At 40.1% G+C, this 23361-nt stretch overlaps 1 protein-coding gene across 1 annotated transcript in view; it reads right to left on the bottom strand.

Annotated features, from left to right (window-relative positions):
- LOC145984115 (myophilin-like) overlaps positions 1 to 10656 on the bottom strand; it is a 399095-nt gene extending 388439 nt beyond the window's left edge. Inside the window, exon 1 of the mRNA XM_083117549.1 lies at positions 10505 to 10656. Coding sequence (XP_082973675.1) covers positions 10505 to 10555 — 51 coding nt within the window. The 5' untranslated portion in view covers positions 10556 to 10656. The remainder of the gene's footprint in view (positions 1 to 10504) is intronic.
- Between the last annotated feature and the right edge of the window lie 12705 nt (positions 10657 to 23361).

The following is a 23361-nucleotide window of genomic DNA, read 5'->3' as shown; positions in this document are numbered from 1 at the left end:
TCCTATCATTGTGACGATTTTTATATTATTTGAAAATTTGAAGATTTACGATAATCTGAATGGGCCTGGTCAAAGCAAACTATTGTAGGTGGCAGCACCCCTGTTGTGTACCTACGCTTTTGATGGTCAATTGTTCTCCCATTTAAATACATGGGGAATTTGATGCTGAACGTGCTGCTATTATATTAAAAGTTTATTTTCATCTTAACCTCAAAAATTATGTCGGAACATGATAGATAAATAATCAAAGCTGTGAAACTAAGAATTTTAGTAATTTTGACGTGGAATCTTGGGCGAAGTAGTGAAGTGTGGGTCAGCTTTAACCTGTGTTAATCTTAAAGATATAATACGGAACTTCAGTACTAACTAAAGCATTGTGACTGGCTATTCTACAGGGAACGACAAAATTAAAGTATATTCCAGTATAATTTGTCAAATTTATTTTTGTGTGCAGTATAATTATCATAATCATATAATCATCATAAAAATATATCATAATTTAACGACCTTCAGCACAATGATGGTCACTTTTTTTATTTTTGATAAATCAAGTCGACTATACGTGACGTCAATTACTTACTTGGTTTCAAAATAATCTAAAAAACAAGAGATGTGGGAATTTTGTTCAGTTTGTTATAGAGAATAGCATCGAGACAAAATTATAAATGAGACGAAGACGAAAAGCACTCTTTAAAGACCATGAAAAGAACAAGACAAGACCCTTTGAGATTTGTCGAGAGGAGAATGAGAATCAGAGGTCTATAAAGTGGAGACGAGACTGCGGTTTACTCTCTCAAGTTTCGATCGAGACTTTATTCAATTAGAGTGTATGCTATACGAAAAATTTGCTTAAATTAAAAATGGTTATTTACCTGTCTTGGTAAGTATTTTCTACATTTTGATATTATTTGTAGATTCTGGACAAGAGCGATAAAAGAAGGAGAAGGGAGTTTTGATATTAAGACGAGATCAAGAATTGAACATGTATCTGCAACCAGAGTTGAGTTTTTGCTTTAACTCCACTTTATGCGCAGATAGAATAATTGGAACTGAATGTACAGTTTAAGGTGGATTCCGAACCACTATATGCCTCCACAGGGAATCGAACACGGAACCCCTTGATTACAAGGCGACGACATTACAACTACGCCATAAGGGAAACAGTGACGATGCCAGAGGAAGGACAGGGGGGCGGGCGCTTCCCCAGTCAGACACTTAGCCCCCTCTTCCGCCCCCCACCCCAACTGACGTTAATGAAATATCGAATAATTAGAAAGTTCATTTCTAAGATTATGGCGATTTTCACCTTTTCTAAGTGGCGTATTGTGCATGATATCACTTTCCCTGCCTATAATACCAACTTGACTAACAAAAATTAATTGTGTTTTAGTTTATATATGTGTGTGTGTGATTTTCGTTCAAGATTCCAGCGCCAACCTGGGCATATGTGATTTTTCATTCATTTACGTCCTGTAATCGTCGCGATTAACCTAAGTTTTAACCAGTTTAAAGAACTGGAAGAAAACCGTTAAACTTTTTTTTTTAATCATCACGAACATTCTGAGGATCATCTGTAGCACGCGCGAACTATTTTAATCGTGGATCGTTAGTGGCAACGCTAATTAGTGAAAGGCTTCAAAGGTAGTTGAAGAAAACGGACGCTACATGTCAGTTGTTGTGGATGCATCGCGGGTTCTTATTATTCAGAGACTTGCCTTTCGAGATGATGATGAGTTGGAACTCTTGAAAGTAATTTCAAAATGAGGCGATATTATTCGCAAATGTATTGAACTTGAACCTTAAACTGCAAATTACACTCACAATTCAATTCAAAACAAATTAATCTGCGCAATGCCCACTCTTATTTTCAGCAAAATTAGCCAGGAAGTGGAAGAGGCGAAAGTATTCGCACTGATGCAGATCAGACGAAAGACATTGCGAGGAAGGAACAGGACAGATGTTTGTATGGCGGGCAGGTAAAATAACGCTTTTTAGGATTTTCCGCCCTTCAATCATTAGATGCAGGTTCGCTCTTTGCACATATCAAAACCAAAAATACTTCTTCCCAAGAACTCCATAGATGCCTGTAATTGTGTAACACAAACATACTTTGGAGTGGTAGAGAGAGGTGTACCAGGGTCAGAATATTTCTTGAATTATGAGATAACTGTAACCTTTTTCAGATTTTTATTCCTGTGATATCATTTCCCTGAAAGGTAAAACGTAGATTTCCCCAAAAGTATTCAGCATTACGAGGATGGAACAAAAGTAGTCCACTTAATGGATTTCTTAGATATCCTAGTAAATCATAAATTCGCATTTCAAGAGGTCCACATTTCTCTTCAACAATCCCAGTTTCCAATGCAGCGTGTGACAGAACCTTCTCGTGTTTGAAACCTTTGAAAAGCCTTGCTCGACTGTTCTTGCTATTGAGAAGGAGGAATGTCAAGTCTTGGACGCATCGAAGGTGGTCTCCATGCCTTCTCCAAAGCACATACAGGTATAGCAGAATTCTCCTATAGGAGAATTGCACTTCAGTAAGTGACTTTCGTTGTTTCTAATGCTTAAGAAAATTAATTTCTTCCAACGTCATGTTTATCGTGCAAGAAAATTAAACTCTTCGAAACATTTTTTTCGTCATTTATGCTATCTAATAACTTGAATATTTATAACAGTGGTTTCATCTCCAGAAAGACGATGAATTATAAAATTATAAATGGGGAAACAATTTTAGACCATTTTCTACCTCTCTTCCAATACTGAAATAGGCCACTAGAATCAACAACGCAACTTACGGCATTATTAGAATTAATGCCCTTATTAAAACGAATCATATGGAGATGAACTCGTAATCAAGAACTAAATTTAAGCAGTAAACTTCCATTCTGAATAAAGGACAAACACAAAACACCATACAAGAATATAAAAATAATAATCGAATAATAATAACAATAATAGTCAAATAATAATAAAAAGTATTATTATTATTATATATTCACGTTTTAATGTGACTGCCCCCTACAATATTTTCTCGCCTCCCCAGTAACTTTTTCCTGGCACCGTCACTGCAGGGAAACCCCGCCCGCAACTCGAGACGGAGACAGGGTGAGACAAGTGTTGTCTGGGTACCAACCCTAGTATGCAAAGAAAGCGCTTCCTTACATAGAACGCAATATTTCGTTCATTTTGTAGACAAACATGTTGTCTCATGAACATACCCACGTTGCCCTTAGGAAAGTCTTATTCAGTTTTCAAGCAAAATGTATTAGAGGAATTTCAGAGGTCAGAGGTAACGTCCAAACACAACATTGGTATTTTAAAGGAAAAAAAAGAAAAAAGTAAACATTTAGAAGATTTTTCTAGTCTCAAATGATTCTTTATCCCTAACTGGGATTTAGTCTTCAGTAGGGATTTAATAGATTCCACGCTTTGATAATAAAATATATTACTAAACTTGTATTTATAATCTTTTAAATTTATCTGAACGGTATTTGCTATCTTCGCAGCATTTCAATGTGTTTTCACCTTTATGCCCAACACCCACGCTGTATCAGATCGTGGGAACTTCCAAGGCCCAGTTGCAGGAGTTGTCTTCCAGATGTTCATCATAAAATGTAACGTCCAGGATGTGATACTTTTTATGTATCCCTGTCACTTTTATGTATCCCTGTCACTTTCCTGGCATAGAAATATGGTAAAGGCATGCAACAACCATAAGTGAACACGACATTATGCTCGGAAAATAACAAGTATATTATCTATTTTTTCAAGGTTACAAAACTACCGGAAAAAGAATGTGGACTTTCTCTTCACCTGGCGAAAAGGAACGTTGATTTTAGAAACTTCAAAACATGAGAATATAAGTTGTGTGGGGATGCTCTCAAATGCTATGCTGTTACGCAGTCAAGCACCAGTCTCTCTCTCCAGCCTCTGCTTCTTTTTTTCGAGAGCAGAATCACATGTTCGGTGTATCGCACAAATTTGAATGAGGAAGTTAACTATTGGAGGACAGCGGCTGGAAGAATCGTCCGCAGTTAGTCTAGAGTGAAAGCGCTTTACAATTTCCACCGACGATGTTTGGAGCTTGAGAATATGCCGTCCAGAATTATTGCTACGCGTAATAACTGGAAATTGTAAATAATAAAGTTGAGTTGGTCAAGTGAACAGACGATTAAACAAAAAGCCATTTTCAATTGTTTCGTTACTCTTTACCCCCTTCGGCGTAGAAAACATTCAAGGAAATAATTTGTATTGGTATTTTTATGCTACCTTGCTTTCCTTCTTCTGTAGGCAAATCCAGACTATGAAAATGGATGAAGATTAGATGAAACTGGGGGGGGGGGGGGGGGAATTAACACGCACACAAAGAAACAGCAAGCAAAGACGGCGGCAAAACGGGCTTTTTTGAACGACTGTAGCGCTGAAATGACGCACCAACGAGAAAAATATTACTAAGAAAAGTTGCTTGTTTTGATGTCCTTTATACGTTTCCGTGGTCCGTGGGCGAAATATTGCGATAAATATATGAATCGAACGAAAATATGTTCCATATGAAAGTATAATAGTATTTTGGGGGCAAGTCACCTACGCTACAATGAACCCACCCCGCCACCCCCGGGCGTGTGAGGCAGGAGGCAAACTTGAAATGTTAAAAGGGAACCCCCTTTTATTTTTTTTATTTTTGCAGATTCAAATTCCCATCGGGGTGCTTGTTCTGGGTGAGTCCCCTCGCCTCTCACCATCGCGGTGCTTGTTTTGGGTGAGTCCCCTCGCCTCTCACCGTCGCGGTGCTTGTTCTGGGAGAGTCCCCTCGCCTCTCACCATCGGGGTGCTTCTTTCGGGTGATTCCCCTCGCCTCTCACCGTCGCGGTGCTTCTTCTGGGAGAGTCCCTTCGCCTCTCACCATCGGGGTGCTTGTTTTGGGTGAGTCCCCTCGCCTCTCACCGTCGCGGTGCTTGTTCTGGGTGAGTCCCCTCGCCTCTCACCATCGGGGTGCTTGTTTTGGGTGATTCCCCTCGCCTCTCACCATCGGGGTGCTTGTTTTGGGTGAGTCCCCTCGCCTCTCACCATCGGGGTGCTTGTTTTGGGTGAGTCCCCTCGCCTCTCACCATCGCGGTGCTTGTTTTGGGTGATTCCCCTCGCCTCTCACCATCGCGGTGCTTGTTTTGGGTGATTCCCCTCGCCTCTCACCATCGGGGTGCTTGTTTTGGGTGAGTCCCCTCGCCTCTCACCATCGCGGTGCTTGTTTTGGGTGATTCCCCTCGCCTCTCACCATCGCGGTCTTTGTTCTGGGTGAGTCCCCTCGCCTCTCACCGTCGCGGTGCTTGTTTTGGGTGAGTCCCCTCGCCTCTCACCATCGCGGTGCTTGTTTTGGGTGATTCCCCTCGCCTTTCACCATCGCGGTGCTTGTTTTGGGTGATTCCCCTCGCCTCTCACCATCGGGGTGCTTGTTCTGGGTGAGTCCCCTCGTCTCTCACCATCGCGGTCTTTGTTCTGGGTGAGTCCCCTCGCCTCTCACCATCGCGGTGCTTGTTCTGGGTGAGTCCCCTCGCCTCTCACCATCGCGGTGCTTGTTTTGGGTGAGTCCCCTCGCCTCTCACCATCGGGGTGCTTGTTTTGGGTGAGTCCCCTCGCCTCTCACCATCGGGGTGCTTGTTTTGGGTGATTCCCCTCGCCTCTCACCGTCGCGGTGCTTGTTTTGGGTGAGTCCCCTCGCCTCTCACCATCGCGGTGTTTGTTTTGGGTGATTCCCCTCGCCTCTCACCATCGGGGTGCTTGTTTTGGGTGATTCCCCTCGCCTCTCACCATCGGGGTGCTTGTTCTGGGTGAGTCCCCTCGCCTCTCACCATAGCGGTGCTTGTTTTGGGTGAGTCCCCTCGCCTCTCACCGTCGCGGTGCTTGTTCTGGGAGAGTCCCCTCGCCTCTCACCATCGGGGTGCTTGTTTTGGGTGATTCCCCTCGCCTCTCACCATCGCGGTGCTTGTTTTAGGTGATTCCCCTCGCCTCTCACCATCGGGGTGCTTGTTTTGGGTGAGTCCCCTCGCCTCTCACCATCGCGGTGCTTGTTTTGGGTGATTCCCCTCGCCTCTCACCATCGCGGTCTTTGTTTTGGGTGAGTCCCCTCGCCTCTCACCGTCACGGTGCTTGTTCCGGGAGAGTCCCCTCGCCTCTCACCATCGGGGTGCTTGTTTTGGGTGATTCCCCTCGCCTCTCACCATCGCGGTGCTTGTTTTGGGTGATTCCCCTCGCCTCTCACCATCGGGGTGCTTGTTTTGGGTGAGTCCCCTCGCCTCTCACCATCGCGGTGCTTGTTTTGGGTGATTCCCCTCGCCTCTCACCATCGCGGTCTTTGTTCTGGGTGAGTCCCCTCGCCTCTCACCGTCGCGGTGCTTGTTTTGGGTGAGTCCCCTCGCCTCTCACCATCGCGGTGCTTGTTTTGGGTGATTCCCCTCGCCTCTCACCATCGCGGTGCTTGTTTTGGGTGATTCCCCTCGCCTCTCACCATCGGGGTGCTTGTTCTGGGTGAGTCCCCTCGCCTCTCACCATCGCGGTGCTTGTTTTGGGTGATTCCCCTCGCCTCTCACCATCGCGGTGCTTGTTCTGGGTGAGTCCCCTCGCCTCTCACCGTCGCGGTGCTTGTTTTGGGTGAGTCCCCTCGCCTCTCACCATCGCGGTGCTTGTTTTGGGTGATTCCCCTCGCCTCTCACCATCGGGGTGCTTGTTTTGGGTGAGTCCCCTCGCCTCTCACCATCGGGGTGCTTGTTTTGGGTGAGTCCCCTCGCCTCTCACCATCGGGGTGCTTGTTTTGGGTGAGTCCCCTCGCCTCTCACCATCGCGGTGCTTATTTTGGGTGATTCCCCTCGCCTCTCACCATCGGGGTGCTTGTTTTGGGTGAGTCTCCTCGCCTCTTAACATCGGGGTGCTTGTTTCGATTTGTCAAGTTACCTGGGACACCCTGTATGTGTGTGTGTGTGTATATATATACACACACACACGTGCGCGCGCACGCACGAAAACACACACAGACACACACACACACACACACACACACACACACACACACACACACACACACACACACACACACATATATATATATATATACGTATAAATAAATTACCTTGCTTGTTCCTCCATGGAAAAAATCCTGCGGACGTCCATGACCGCCACTGCTGAAGATATTTTATGTTTTTCCTGTGACAAGTTGTTCGTGTGAAAGGGTGTTCTCTAAGATGGCGCAATATCAGATACACGTTTCAACAGTTTAAAGTATCTGTTGTTGCCTTATGTTGAGCAACAGGTTTGTGTCAGTGACATTGTGGAGGTGCCTTGTAATCAAGGGGTCCCGGGTTCGATACCCGGTGAACGCACAAGTGGTTCGGATCCCACTTTAAACTGTAGGTCCAGTCCCGATTAGCCTTACTGTGCATAAAGTGGACTTAAAACACCAATTCAAGACATAGTGGAGGTGCTTAGAACTTCTACCAACTGTAAGAAGACTAACGTTTTAGTATAGGATATTCTCCTAAGACGGCAGAAGTTCATTCTAATCTTTAACCACCAGTGTTTACGTTATCCAATATTTGTAAATATATATGTAAAAACATGTGCCTTTAATTTGCAAACGTGTGTGTAGTGAAAGTTTTAGTTCAAGAAGGATCGGGAATCTCTTGGTTAACTCAGAATTAGATATTCTTTTACTAACTAACTAACTCTCTAGCCTTCCTAAACCCGAAGGTTCATGGCTGCAGCAACACAGGCCTTCCATCTGTCCCTATCTTGAACAAGATCTATATACTCTTTTCCATCCCCACCGATTTCCTTTAAGTCCATCTCAACGTTGTCCCTCCATCTTCATCTTGGCCTTCCTACAGGTCTCTTACCATCAGGTTCCCCAACAAGAATCCTGTAAACTCCTCTTTCCTCTCCCATTCGTGCCACATGGCCTGCCCACCTAAGTCTTCTTGATTTAATTATTTTAATAATATCTGGACATGAATACAAATTATGTAGTTCTAAATTATGTAACCTTCTCCACTCACCTGTCTCCTCATGCCTTTTAGGTCCAAATATTTTCCTAAGGATCTTATTTTCAAATACTCTCAATTTATGTTCCTCTTTCAATGTAAGGGGACCAAGTTTCACACCCATATAATACTACAGGAGAAATTACTGTTTTGTATATTTTAACTTTTAATTTCTTCGATATTGAACAAGAAGACTAACATGTGTACAGAGAGAAGTAACATGCATTTCCTGAATTAAGCCAACGTTTTACTTCCTCTTTAATATAATTTTCATTTGTTAGTATTACTCCTAAGTATTTGATATTTTTTACTAGAAAAATAATTGCTAATACGCATCATTTAATTTATAAATATATTATTATCTAAACTTAGAATTATCATGGTTGTTCAATGGTGCTGTTATAAGAAAAAGGAAAATTGAAAACACAATTTGCGGAGGAAAGTACTACGTATTAGAATACTTCTGAGAATTGAGTGCAAAAATAAGCACTCAGCTGTACGCTGTGTGACAGACTTTGTATGTGAGCGACTGTGTTGCTGATTGTCAGGTTGGGGGAGGGGGTGTCTATCGATGAATTGAATTTTGTCCATTACTTTGGACCATAATTTCAACTCTACAATTATTTAGTTCCTTGCAATACCACCATAGCATTGCTGGTCACATCTAATACTTCAACAGCATTTCGCCGACCACCGTGGCAGAGTGGCTAGCATATCACGCTAACAACGCCAGATTCGAATCCCAGCCTGAACATGGGTGTTCTTTGTAAGTGTTTTTCATCAATTTCATCATATCATCACTCATCGTCACGCTTACATGATTAGCAAAAAGTGACGTAAAATAACCTGACTCAACTAATCCAACAGCATTTTCGGCCCTTCTCTTTGTTCCACATTTTCGGACCCCCCCGTCCCCACCCTAAAAAAATCCTGGGTACTGGCCTTTGATATGGAATGAGGTTTTTCTTTCCCCGACTGAATTTTCATCAAGGCTTTGCCCCCCCCCCTAATCGGAGGGCTGCGCACGCCGATCATCCGAACCGCTAAGTGCCTCCACCGGGTATCAAACCCTGGACCCCTTGATTACAAGGCGCAGACGATACCGCTACACCATCGGAGAGGCCGGAAGAACATTTGAAATCAAAAGACACAATGACGTGATTTATCCATAAATGTGATAACAAAGTATTCTTTTCCAACGAATACAGAGTTTCTTCATACCTTGGAGAATTATGCAATTTGAACAATAGAGCAATTTGTTTGTTTGTCCAGCATGTGCCTCAACTGGGAGTCGAACCTGTGAAATGAGAACCCTTACAAGGTGACCGGAGAAATGTAGTAGCAGGGTTTACAATCGATTGCCATTTTTTTTTTCACATTACGTGATAAGTAACTACAAAATATGGAAGATTTGACATATACTCTAGCCAATAATCACATCTCTGTAAGTGTCGCAAAGCATGTGTACAGACATTTCTATTTTATTTTACATCGCTTTTCTGCCTCTTTAGGTAAATCGTGACGATGAGGATAAATCGCCATTTGATGAACTTGATGTCCAGGCCAAGGCTCGAAACCGGAGCCTTCTGTAACTTCATCGTGAGTCGACCACAAGAAGCACTCGGCCACCAAAGTAGTGGATTACTCACAGGGTTTATTCCCTCATTTTCTCGCTCGTTAGTGCACTCCATTGTAAAAATGCATTCTTAAGAATGCTTATTGTATTTTTATATTCCATATTTGCATTGTATTAATCTCCAGACAAGGGTGTGTTGTAAGAGCGGCGACCCTAGAGGCCGAAACGCGCCCGCAATAATAAAGACGATTTTATTATTAATAATTATTATAATAATATTATTATGTTTTGGCGCAATTTTGGGATATATCAAAATTAATGAATTTGTAGTTTACAATGCCAATTCTGGATTCCAGAGTACTACGTGTCCATCACGGTGCCTTTCTATTATCATTCAATTGAAACAAAAATAAACAAATTCAAGGTTCAATGAAAACAGGCTACATCTGGTCCTTCACATGCTGTCATTCCTATTGAGCAAACGTGTACCTCAATGCTACCAGCTTCAGATGCACCGACCAATAACAAGTACAGCACCACACCTATCGAGAGCATTACACGCATCATCTGTTGCCTTTCTACGCACGCTCAAGGAAACCACTTTCCAAATACAACTTTGGTACTTTCGTCGCACAGACCTCCTCCACCCACACGAAAACCTGTCCGAAACACAAATCTATTTTATTTGCAAGTACACTCTTTCCAAGCATGTATCTTTACCGATCATTTTCACTGGAATGCGTTTAATGGTGATACATACCGATACTTGAGGATCCGAAGCACGAGGTGTAGAGACAGAGCAAGCAGGCTGTCGGCAAAAACAAAGGTGAACACACCTTTTTTGATATGACAAAAAATAACATTTGTTTCAATAGAACGTTACAGACTTAAATCTCCTTACCTTCATTTGACATTCTCTGCTTAGTCCGTAGGAAGGACCGTGGTAAGCCATTTCACTAAATGTCAACACAACTGCACTAGAACACAAGCAAGGAAACGAAGAAAAAAAATTGTTAACGCAACACACCACCACCGCACTGTCTGTCTGTTCCACCAACATTCAACAAGTGGCTGCTCGGCTGCGCTGTCGTACTTGCGTACAAGGTGGGGCTACCTTCCATATATGGACAATGACGTCGGCGATAAATCACGTGACTTGTGTCATGCCCCGAGGATCGCGTGAAAGTGCTGTTGCTTCGGCCGCTCGCAGCCTCGCCAGACAACGCGAAGGAACACAAAGTTTCAAAAGCACTCGCAACTATGTGAAATATGTGAAATAAAAGGCAGAAAATGAAGGAACGCAATTGTGATTTTTGTAAATAAACATCAGATGCAGATCTGCGGAAGGGCAATATTCAGAACCAAATAAAGCGAAATTCCTTCCCGTACCCATACATATATTTCTGAGAAAGGGGGAGAGGACAGTCCCGCTACTTCGAGAACTAAAATTAAATATATGTAGTATATATGTGTGCTGTGTAGAAACAATATCCTTCCGAAAGTCCGTTAAAGCCAAGAAAGAATCAATGATGTTGGGCTTAACTTTTCTATTTCAACATTATTACTATTGCTTTGTTGTTTAATTTTACTCGGGTTTAATCAAAAGTTACGAACACCCTCCAACATTTAATACATAATAGCATTCTTGATCAATTAAAATATTGAATGACGTATCTTCCTTACGATACAACAAATTTACTTTCCAGTTTCAAGTAAAAAATCGATCACATGGCAGGAAACTGTCGGATTGAGGAATCCAGCTCCTCGGATTACCAAGGACATCTACAGGGAAAAGAGGTTGAGAAGAGATCGGCATTGCAGAGTTTGTGACAAGTGACCTGCTGTAGGGGAGGTCACCACAGGCGGGTTTTTCGACTCAGGTCTTGTCTATTCAAGTATGTGTGGGGGGGGAGGGGTTGCAATTCGTTGACTTCAAGGGGTAATCGACAACTGATAATAAGCATTATTTAGGAGCGAAAGGGATTACGGATGCCAAATAGATTTTGGAGGAAAATCGAATTTCGATCCTAATTATCATTGATTGATTGTTTTGCTTTATTTTACTTCGCTTCTTTTGCCACTTTTGGCTAATTTGCGAAGATGAGCATGAGTGATGACATGATGAAATTGATGAATGAACACTCACAATCATCCATGCCCAGGCCGGGATTCGAACCCGGGACGCCTGGCGTCGTAGCGCGATGTGTGTGCTAGCCACTCCGCCAAGGGGAGCGGCGATCCATATTTTCAATAATTGTCGCATAAATTAAATAATATACTCCAATCTGCCACCCAAAATGTCACACAGTACACTCTAGACAGCATTTTGCAGACTAACGAGACTCTCGCGCCTGGACTCAACAATCCTACGTTGAGCTTGTTTTGTGGTTTTGTGATCTGCCCATGTGTGTTTGTGATTGTCCCTTCGTCTCCTTCATCTTATAACAATTCATCTTCATCTTCGCGATTAGCCAAAAGTGGAAGAAAAGCGAAGTTAAATAAAACAAATAAATCAATTAATATAATCTGACGTCCACCTAATAAAGTATAGGCTATGATAGAATCCTTCTTTGTTTAAAGAGATAGCGAAGTGCCCAGTGAACAATTGAAGGGCATCAGGAAAGGAACACTAATTCCTACTTTTTTCTAGATTGGAGTGGAAGAGAGAATTTTAAACAGAAGATTTCGTGAACGGGGTACCCGATAATTCACATGTGTGTTAAAATAAAGGAAAATGGTGGAAAAGGTTATACTGTAAGACGTAAGGTACCTGAACCCAATATGGCCTACCTAAGGTTTGTGATTGTTTCTGATGGTGTACAAAGTCAGAAAGGTAAAACTAATGGCAAGATTCAAGAACATTTCTGGACATTTACTGAAAATTAGAGCCAATTCAAAATAATAACATGCATGTAAGCAAGATTTTATTAAAAAGGTTACGTTTAGACCATAATGTACTACATTTGCAGTCATGGACACTTCTGGGTTGTAACGATCACATTGAAAGTTAATAGGATTGTTACAACCCAGAAGTGTCCGTGACTGTACATATGTACCCAATATGGCCTACTCATATATTTTGTTCTTTCACATCAAGATATGCAACAGAAATTGTAAAGAAAGTACCACAATATTGTTTTTATAGGTAGATAAGTGTACTGATACACTTGCATTTTATTTACATAATGACAAATGAGATTTGCACAAATAAATAACATTGTTTCAAGCCAATAAACAAGGGAGTGACATGTCACAGTTCGTTACCAGAAAACCATGGATCCCATCACAGTCTGGGCAAATGAAAGGTCCTTTATCATCCTTACTGTGTTCCACACACTCTACGTAAACATAAGAGTAACAAATGTCCTTTTCGATATACTCCTATGTAGGCCATATTGAGTCCACCTTACATAGTGTTCTTTTTTCTTTTGTTATAAACAGAACGTTATATTAAAGTCTAAACTAAGTATATTGTTGTAAATTATAAATTATGAGCTATCATAATATGTACTAGAGATATAAGCACCTATCACTTGGAAGATGCAGTAAGTAATAACTTAACTTCCATATGCAATATTAGATCACTTAGAACACAATCACGAGATCCAGTTATTTCGCTTCCTTGTCCTCAAGTTATTGTATTATTGATAGAGCCAACAGGTTTAATCACGTCATTCGGACAATGAGATTTTTGGCCTTTTTTCATTCAAATAATGTAAAATTCAACATTTATATATTTTCTAAAATATATGTAAAACAATACACCTTAAATGCACCATATTTAATCCATTAGATGAAGAAAATAAAGTATTTAGGGGCACGAGTGTTGTGTCCACCAAACTTTGCGGGCGGGGGGGGGGGGGTTATGATGGAAACTTGACGTGGACAATATGGCATTGAACACAAGTTGAATTTCGTTACCAATTAATCATTGCTGTTATATAAATATAAATTTGTAGATTTCCAAGGGAATCGTAACGGGCAACATGTACTATCGAGGGGAGGGGGAAATATCCTACTCTTACATATTATGACTTAAAATGTTGGGATTGAGAATACACTATTGGGGGGGGGGCAATATCCAACTCTTGAATATCAGTGTCAAGTCTTAGATTATGGCGGGTATTTTTGTTAGGGCGGATTCATATCAAATTCTTGTGTGCTACTATTGTTGCGGAAATTCTGGTGTGGTAACTGAGAACTATTTGTTTTGGAGGAGACAATATCGACTTAGATTGGCAAGGGATTTCTGTAGTGGGGGGAGAGTTCGAACATTGCATTTTGGGGGCTATATTTAGCGATATGGTATCCACATGTTTTCGGTGCCGAACGTGTGAGAAGAGAAGCTGGAAAGGAGTAAATATCGTGGGATCCTAAGAAAGTATTGACACCCCAATATATTAATATTCTTGAAAGCCTGCAAAGAAACGGATGTAAAAATTTTCTTTCTCGCTTCGCTCGCAATGACGTGTTGCAAACATGCTTCTCTGGCGTTTACTGAGGTGAATGTGAAGTTTTATACTATAGCTGCATTGCGAGACTTGAACGATATTATCGATATTGATTAATAACATAACTTCTTAAAATATAATACTTAATGTTGGTATACTGCTTGATTTAAAGCAGGTGCATCATTTGGATGATGTACTTCTATTAGCAATATTATTTTATTATTGATTCCCTGTATGCTGTAATAGTTCTACTAAGCGTACTTCATATAGTAACACCTTGCACTTTACCCAATAAAACAGAAAAATAAATTATATCAAATTCGAATTTCTAATTTCTTGTTACAGGACAATTTCACATTAACAAGTGAAATTTGCACTGAAGAAAAAATCCACGTAATTATTGCTATGGATTACTAAAATAAATATATTTACCCCAAGAAGAGGCGGCGAGTTCTATGTAATGCTTTACTTGCTTTCCAAAGGAGAGTAACCTGCCTTGGCTCGACCTAGTGTGTGTTTACATTACGTCCTGAGGCAAATTGCTTGAATTACACCTTAAAAACTAACAAAAAACGGCTCGACCAAATCAAAAGAAATTCAATGACTACCACACAAAAATATTATATTTTTCACCATGGACATTGGGAAACCGCAGTTCTTTCTTCAATAATATCCCAGACGTTCAGTTTAAGAATATATAAAAAATCTTATTTATTTCTTGATTAAATATGTACAAAAAAAGTTACAAAAGAAATAACCCCCACATAAAAAAATGACGATCCAATAATGAAATACTCTATTTGAAATATGTAAGAAAATGGTTCGCACACTGGCCTAGACCAGCAGTACTAGTTTAAATAAATGTATTCGAGATTGTCACTTGCATACAGTGGCGTAGCGACATATCGCGAGGCCCTGGGCGAGATTGGAATGCGAGGCTTTCATCCGTTCTTTAAATTTGAAATCTGAGTGTGAATCGGTATAAAATCTTCAGGGATAAGTCAGCAGATTATCATATTTAAATAATAATAATAAATTACTTACGAAAATGATATTTAATAATATGCGAAACCGAAGAAATTTACACTTGTAACACACTACTGGAATTTTCTTTAACCAAAGTAGTAGTAAGAGTACGTTTTTAAAGATCTTCGGGCACTAAGACATACCCGAAATAGCTTTAAATATGATAAACTTTTATAAAAATTAGAAACGTAAACTACGAATCCTTAAATACAACCTATATTATTTTTAATGAGTTCTTCCTTGTTTCCTCATTTCAAAATTTGTAGAATGTAAATATTTATTTTATTTATTTCTTTGTCTCTTATTTATTTGTGGCGGAGATTACGGCTCATGCCTTTTCTTACACTCAATCACATAATAAGAAAATATCGAAGGACGCACACAATTGTTGGTATTTGATAGAGCAAGGGGGAGGGGTTTGCTAAACTACAATCCTGCTTAGGGCCTCAAAATATTTAGCTCTTCCACACAATCGGTTTCAATATAAACAAATCTTAAAACGATAATAATTTGCTCCATTAGTGTGGAATCTTTGGTACAATCAATTGCTACAGCTAATTTGACCAGTTAATTTTAAATATCAGGAGTTAGATGATAATTGTGAATCTCGTTTTTGTTTTGTACGTCTGAAATGCTCTTCGAGTGTTAAATATTTGACGTAGTGGAGTTGACAAAATCTTCAGATACGCGTCTGCAAGAAACAAATTTGCCCCCCCCCCCCCCCCCCCATGTGCAGTCAGATTCCTTCAAGAAATTTGAATGGCTAGTTGGGGCTACCCTTACATTAATAATTATACAAATGTAGCCTCTCTCTACCTGTGAATTATCATAGATTACAACTGATCTTTCTTTGACATGTGTATTCCAAAAGAAGAAAAGGCAAATACTTACTTATACCTTCCTTTGTCCCTCTAAACAGAAAACTGACTTCTGGGCTGCGAATGACACTTTTACTTCACCACATCATTAGACCTTCCCCTTTCACGTTCTACAGTGAAAACACTGAGTCCGCTAAATTTGGCCTGCATCATACTACTCTACACTAGCTTCCAGGAGTTCTTCGTAAGTTTCAATTTTGACAGAGATCGTTCTTCTGTCGTGACTGTTACTGGAAGAGTAATAAACAAACAGATGGCGGTACAGGGTACAGAGAACACCGGAAGTTACTGTAGAGTTATCAAGGAGAAGAAACTTGCCAAATCACTTATGGATGTTGTTGAGGTGATTTCAGATTTAAGCACATTTCGGAAACTTAGAACATCAGGAAATTCGGAGGATAAATCATCTTCGTATTCATTACAGAGGACAATCGCTGCCTCTGAAGCTCTAGGAAGGAAGAAAGAACTAACTGCCAATGTTATCCATGCTCTCCTTGAGTTGAAAACAACGCAGGCATTTAAATGACTCACAGCCTGCTTCTTGGCAGTTGGGGTTGCTTTAGTGTTATACATATTAAAATCGGGAGTGCAAGGTCAAGAGAAAGAAGAATAGACAAAGCGCTCTTTATTCAAGAAAAGAACAAATGGATAAAAATGTCCAAACAAGTTATCTTCATTTTTTGCGTAAATGTTTCATATGAGAAATACAACAATAATTTTACTTTTTTTGGGTCCGCTTAGACTTAAGGCCCGCCCGCCTGAATGTTACGTCTCTGATTTGACGTTTAAACTAAAATTTAAAGCCAAATAAAAACAGAATGTTTTAATTTTATTGTCCACAAAAATTAGCCTTTTCCATCAATTTTTCTCACTTCTATTTATTACATTTTTCCTATCAACCCCCATGGGACTCGAGGGACCTTCAAGCGCGAGGCCCCGGGTGGTCACCCACTTCGCCCACCCCTTGCTACGCCACTGCTTGCATACATGATTGGATCTCTAATTTTCTCCTTTTCTTCCTCATACAAAATAGCCGCGCAAAATGACACTAAAGTTTATCCGAAAATATTTTTAACAATACGTAAGTATGAGCTATTACTGAAATTACTTAAAACTGGTTTGATTCCATTGCTCATTGCCACTGTCCCTTTAATTCCAGATTAGAGAAAGAACAATACACCTTGACAGTGTCGAATCAACTACTTTAAACGAGGGTACGCAGAACAAGGTACTTGGCACTTCGCCAACGGATAGTGTTATGAAAAATATGGGAAAATAAAGGCGTCCCTTAATCCACTCGGATTCCGATTAAGAGGTCGCTCCCTTTCAGTGGCTCGAAAGATGTTTCTCTAATAATAATAATAATAATAATAATAATAAAAATTACAATATCCTTCGAAAACTAAACTTTGGCTTGTCGCCAAGCGAATGAAAAATTGCATGGATTTATCTATGCATTGCCATGGAAAAAATGGTTGACCCGTGACCACTGGCCCTAGGACTAGCCACAGCCACTCTACCGGCACCGAGAGAACCTTCCAAGGTCTCTCCTCTTGCCCAAAAAAATAATCGAGGAAAGTCATGCAATTTTTTGCCATCTGGGGAACTAATTGCAACAGAAATGAAACCAACTGCTTCTTATAGTAAAAAAATGTGAGGAATCTGATTTTGAAGAGTCTACCACTCTCTGACCTGTAGGTTCGCCACCATCTTGAAAAAGTGGTGCCAAAAATTCGCATAGAAAAGTAAAAAAAGTAATATGTAAAAACGGTGCATTGTACACAAAAAGTGAAGATAAACAAAATGAAAGAGCAGAATATTTGCTAAATTATGGTTTTCGTTTGATAGAGCTATCATAAACCTTAATTGAATTACAAAGCTTGAAAACATTTCTTTAATTTTCAGAATTAGCGTAAAAATTGGTTTTCGACACAAATAATAGCAATTATGTAAGAAACTATGTATTTTACGTCCTAAAGTCACTGACCAAATTCATAAATAATGATTTTCTCTAGATGATGGTTTTTGTTTCATGCCTTTAGAGCCAGGGGTACAGGAAATATGTAGTTTAATGAAGAGTCATGTGTTTCCCTATATTTTCCATGTTCCATTTCTTGTGATATTGGTGAGGAGAACGTAATATTTTTTTATCTGCAGTGTTTCGTTCATTTGCATTTGTAACATGTTGTTTTTGTTGTTTATAAATGTATGCACACAAGCGACGATTAGGTGTCTAAAGTGAGGGGGGAGGCAAGGACAGATTACTTTCTATTTACTGCAATTAGAAAGAATGTCATTGAGAATGGGATTCGGGTCAATTCCACTGGTAGACAAGGCTTAGCATTGAGAGACCATAGTGCGGGTGCAAAAAATATGTGGGGGGAGGGGGAACTGCTCCTCATGCCCCCACCCCTAATGGCCCCCACTGCCAATATATTGAAATATCAGGGCCTCACGATGGCGCAGTGGTAGCGTCGTCGCCTTGTAATCAAGGGGTCCTGGATTCGATTCCCGGTGGAGGCTCATAGTGGTTCGGATCCCACTTTAAACTGTAGGACCAGTCCTTATTAGCCTTACTGTACACAAAGTGGACTTAAAACAACAAATCAATCCAATCAATATATTGAACTATTATATTATACGGTAATATACTGTTCTAAACCGGTCACTTTGCCTAACTTTGTAGAATTTTTCGTAGATACCTGGTGATAACATGTTCAATTTCATCTTTTCCTGTACATACAGACGTGTACTTGTAGCACAGTTGTTGCCCCTGATGAAGCAAAAGGAGAATATATGCGTAACCCAATGAAGATGTAAACTTCACTTCCAAGTACTCTCGGCCTTAATGAAATTCCGAGGAATTTCGAGCATCCTAATGTATTGCAGCCCTTACCCCGATGTACCCAAGTGAAGGTGAATCTGCCATTACCGCATCCGTTTCTGCGATAAAAGGATGTACTGGTGTAATAGGTCCACTCCCGGTCCCCGGAATGGCGTATCTTTCATACCCCGGTACGGGGCCAGACGTCATTATGTGTACGGGAAACCGGTCGTGACTTTTACTTACGGTCCAGGTTTTTTAGTTCGGTACTGAAACGGTCGTTTATTGTCGTACTAATGTGAGACGGGGATAAATACCTTGAAATGTTACACTTTTTGGTTTACCTTAGATATGTAGACTCGAACAATAATAACACACTAATAGCATTATACCAGATACCTGAAAATCATCAAAGATAACACTGACGAACGGTAAAATATGAATATATTGTATCAACAAAAAAAAATATTGGGATCAACAAACGGTTTACATCGCCTCCTCACTCACTCTCTCTCATTCTCTCTATCATTCTCACTTCTGAGGAATTTCACATGGGAATATACATACAATATCATGGATCTAATCAACATACCATTTCCTTTTTGTTTGAACCTTTACGTGAATTTAGGTCATTAGTCTGCCCGCTCCTGTGCTCTTTTAAATCAAATATGCGCCAGCCCTCGGAAAGCAATTATCTAAAACAACTGGGTCGGCGTAGTTAAACCTTTCGTTCAAATGAACGTACGCATCAAGTCGTAAGCACGACATTTACCACGTTTCTAGGACGGGGGTAATACACACAAGCCTCTCTCGTCCATTGAGAACAAATACACCATTACATAGTGATGCAAAACTTAATCGGCTCCAGCTGCCGGAATACACAAATCAATCGTCGGCGCGAGCAAAAATTACAACAAAAACCACTATGCAATAAAGAATACTACACTCGCACGACTTGCAATATAAAATACGCTTTCGACAAATTAAAAAGGCTAATCGGTCAACTATTGACAAGCTAATTGACGCGACGGGGCGGTCGGTTACACAAAAATGGAGCACACTTTGACAATTTACACGAAAAATTAACGTAATGGAATGGAGCTTCTAACTCTGAATGCAGACAATCAAATTATTACATATGAACATGAAATGACCTTTTATATAACATTACTCAAAAATATCAGACACGGAAGTTAGGTTCGGGGTTTCCTGAGTCACTTTGCAAATCAGTGAGACTTTGGCTTTTACGGTACGGCGTTGATACAACAAATACATGCTTACATGGACATAGACCATCTGAAGAATACTCTACATCGTGTGATCGTTCATCTTTCCTAGATGCGGGGATTTGCACAAGGTTCCTTTGCGGCGAAAATGTTCTTCGAGGTCGAACGCGGCGAAGGATGATTGCGACGATAATGGACACTTTCACTTTCATAGAACGCCGCGTCTCTCTCTTCTCACAAACGTCGGCTGTACGTTCTCACTCGTCGGTCCGGCTCTCTCTCTCTCTCTTTGGGTTTCTGTCGGGCGTTGATCTCGAATCATCCTTCTCTCTCTCTCTGGTACCGGGTTTCTGTTGGACGTCAGTAGTATAAAAGTATATACTACTGGGACACTTATAGCGTAGAAAAGAAGAGCTCATATGATTAAACAGCCCGATTTGCCTACACTTAAAACTATGCCAAGATGCCCTTATTCCCCAATTCTTCAAGTGTGATATGCTCTCAATCCCAAGAATCTTGAATTCTAGTGTAGAAAAGAAGAACCCTCAATAGACAGATTTGCCCACACTTAAAACTATGTCAAGTACCCATATGATTTTATTGTTTATAGTGTGTTATTCTGTCAAAATCCCAAGAATCTTGAATTCTAGTGTAGAAATGAAGAACCCCCCTCAGACAGATTTGCATATGTGTGTAAAAGCTGCATCTGCCAGATTGTTGTCCATAAACTTGTCAAAAATATGCCCCCCTCTTGATATTGTTTTGGTTACACTTAAAATTAAGGCAAAAAGCCACTCTCACCCACCCACACCTATTTATATTTACTTCCGGTCCGGTAATATGCAAAAATCTTCTAGAATTGCTCTGTGACTCTCTAATTTCTTACATCATAAATATATGATTTTTCCCCTATAAGAATAACACTACATATAGTGTCATCAGGGAGTGTATCGTGGAATTCACAGATAATTTTAATGTTTGTCCTGTCATTAACCACAACTTGTTTCCTTTTTGAAGTGTTGATGACAAACATGGGTCTCTGTGCTTTGAATTCATCTGGTGTGTAATACATGTCAGTATTGCCAGTACTGACCCTTTTGTATGCTGTAAATGCTTCATATAATTTAAGGAAATCATCCTTGGACATGTCTAAATTATAATTTTCTCTAGGAAATACCTCATTTCTGCCATTTTTAAGATATATGTTCTTGATGTTGCAGTTATCAAATTTACTTGAATTTTTTTCCTGATTATTGTGTCTTCCAGTCTGAAACAGTACCACCACAAAATCCGGCATGTCATATTGTATACTGGAGAATGAATTTGTAGCATCAAACTCATAATAAGTACCAGCGGCAGGCTGCTGTACACATTGATATGTATAAAATTGTAAAGGAATCTGTGGATTTTTTATGATATCTGCTTTGTATTTAAGAGCATAACTGGCTTCATATTCAACAACCGGGATTCTTAGCTCCATAGTCTGAATAATGCATTTCCCTCATCAGGTAGGGTATTAGGCAGAGCTTCCCCTGTAGAGTTTAATGAACTGTACCTCATCAAAGCATTATTATCATTGGCAGCTCTTCTAAATGTGATTCTTAAACCACCCTTCCACATAATATCTTTGTAATCTGAGAAGAATCCTGGCAACAGGCGCATAGGGAACAGCACTGTGTGGCTTTTAGATATAATTTTATCACCAGCCTCAAATCCACCTATTTTGTAGTAAGAAGCCTCGGTTTTGGATAATTTTAGTGTGGCCAAAGCTGTGGAGGTAATGCCGGGATAATCCACTCTGTTTATAACAACACCATGTTTTCTGATCTCAATTTCAGAGAACAGATGCGGCACAAAATTGTCTACCAATCTTATATTTGAATTTGCCGGATAATCTGTTCCATCGAGCTTTACAACATCAAATTTTATGTATAGATCTGCTCTGTGGGGGTGTATAAAGCCATCCCCTACATCAAGATCAACCTCAATTTCTGTGTTGGGTTGATTTAAATTTGCAAATGTCCTCCTGTTTGGGGGGAATGATTGTAGCTCATAACTCTCAATATTTTCCATTTTTTTTGTATGTATTTTTATTTAAATATTAATTTCTATGATAGCAGTTGTTGTGGCTCCAGCAAAATCAACTAATTCTTCTTTTTCATTAGTGACCATCAATTCAATGTTATCTATTCTATTATGGCACACAGGAAAATATAATGTTGGGGATGGAGTGTAGATGATGGGCTCCATAAATTCAGAATTAGGTTTAAATGTTGCAATGATGCCAGTTTGTTTGTGAGTGCCTATGCCATTTGATTTGGTGATCATACCCTCAGCCACATTACAGTGAATATTCAGAGTCTCTATGGCTAAGAATTTAGGTATATTAATAGCAGTGTGTTTGATGGCTGGTTCAAGTTTTGTGTTGTTCTCAAAGCCTAACAGCTCTCCTATAGTACCCAGATCCACTGTTTCTGTAGCAGATACAATCTCTACTCTGTGAGTGACAGAATTTTGAGTTAATACTATACCTCTGGGTAATTGAGCATTTAGAGTGGACAGATTATATTGCCCTGGAGTGATGACAATTTTTTGATCCCCTACTGCAATTTTGTTGTTGTGGTGTGTAATATTAGGGATCAAGTACATGCCATAAAATGCTCTGAGAGCTATTGTTTTGGGATACACTATATCATCATGTAATTTGAGTTTCAATATTGAATTTTGGCTGGTGAGATGGAATACCCCCATGATGTTTTAAATACCACAGGGCCTTTTGAAAATTTTCAATTGATGGTTTATTTATTTGAGACATATATCTAAGAACAGATAAACACAGATGTCCACAATTAACATCTTTGAAGTTTTGAACAAGGGCATTATTGTAATAAAGATTAGTTGATTTTAGATATTTTACTAAATTTTCAGGTGGAATACCTCCAAATGAATCAAACACAAATGCCTCATTGTTTAAATATTTAAGATAACAAATCCAGTGAGTGCCCTAATTTTTGTACTTATCCAAATTAACAATGCCACACTCTTTGTTGAGTGGTTGTTCTGGTAAAGAATCACACATGTACACACCTCTAAAATTTTTGATGCCCCGTGGCTTGATTAAAGCTTCAATATCTTGGTTTGTAAGCGGCTCTTGTTTTTTTTAAACTTATTCATGGCTCTCTTAACACCTTTGCCTTGTTTCTGTATGGCCAGGTTATGGCGCTTCATTTCATCTAATTCTGCCTTATTCTTTTTGGCATCTATTACTGTTTTTGCTATGGCAGCTGATCCCCCAGCCAAGCTCCCAACAGCCCCCAAAGCTGCTAAGATGGCCGGGATAGTAAATATGAAGC

The sequence above is a fragment of the Lepisma saccharinum genome, chromosome 2 (genome assembly GCF_977018435.1).
Source record: "Lepisma saccharinum chromosome 2, izLepSacc3.1, whole genome shotgun sequence".
Classification (NCBI taxonomy): Eukaryota; Metazoa; Arthropoda; class Insecta; order Zygentoma; family Lepismatidae; genus Lepisma; species Lepisma saccharinum.
The sequence above is the reverse complement of the archived record's forward strand: the minus strand, read 5'-3'. Positions and strand labels throughout refer to the sequence as shown.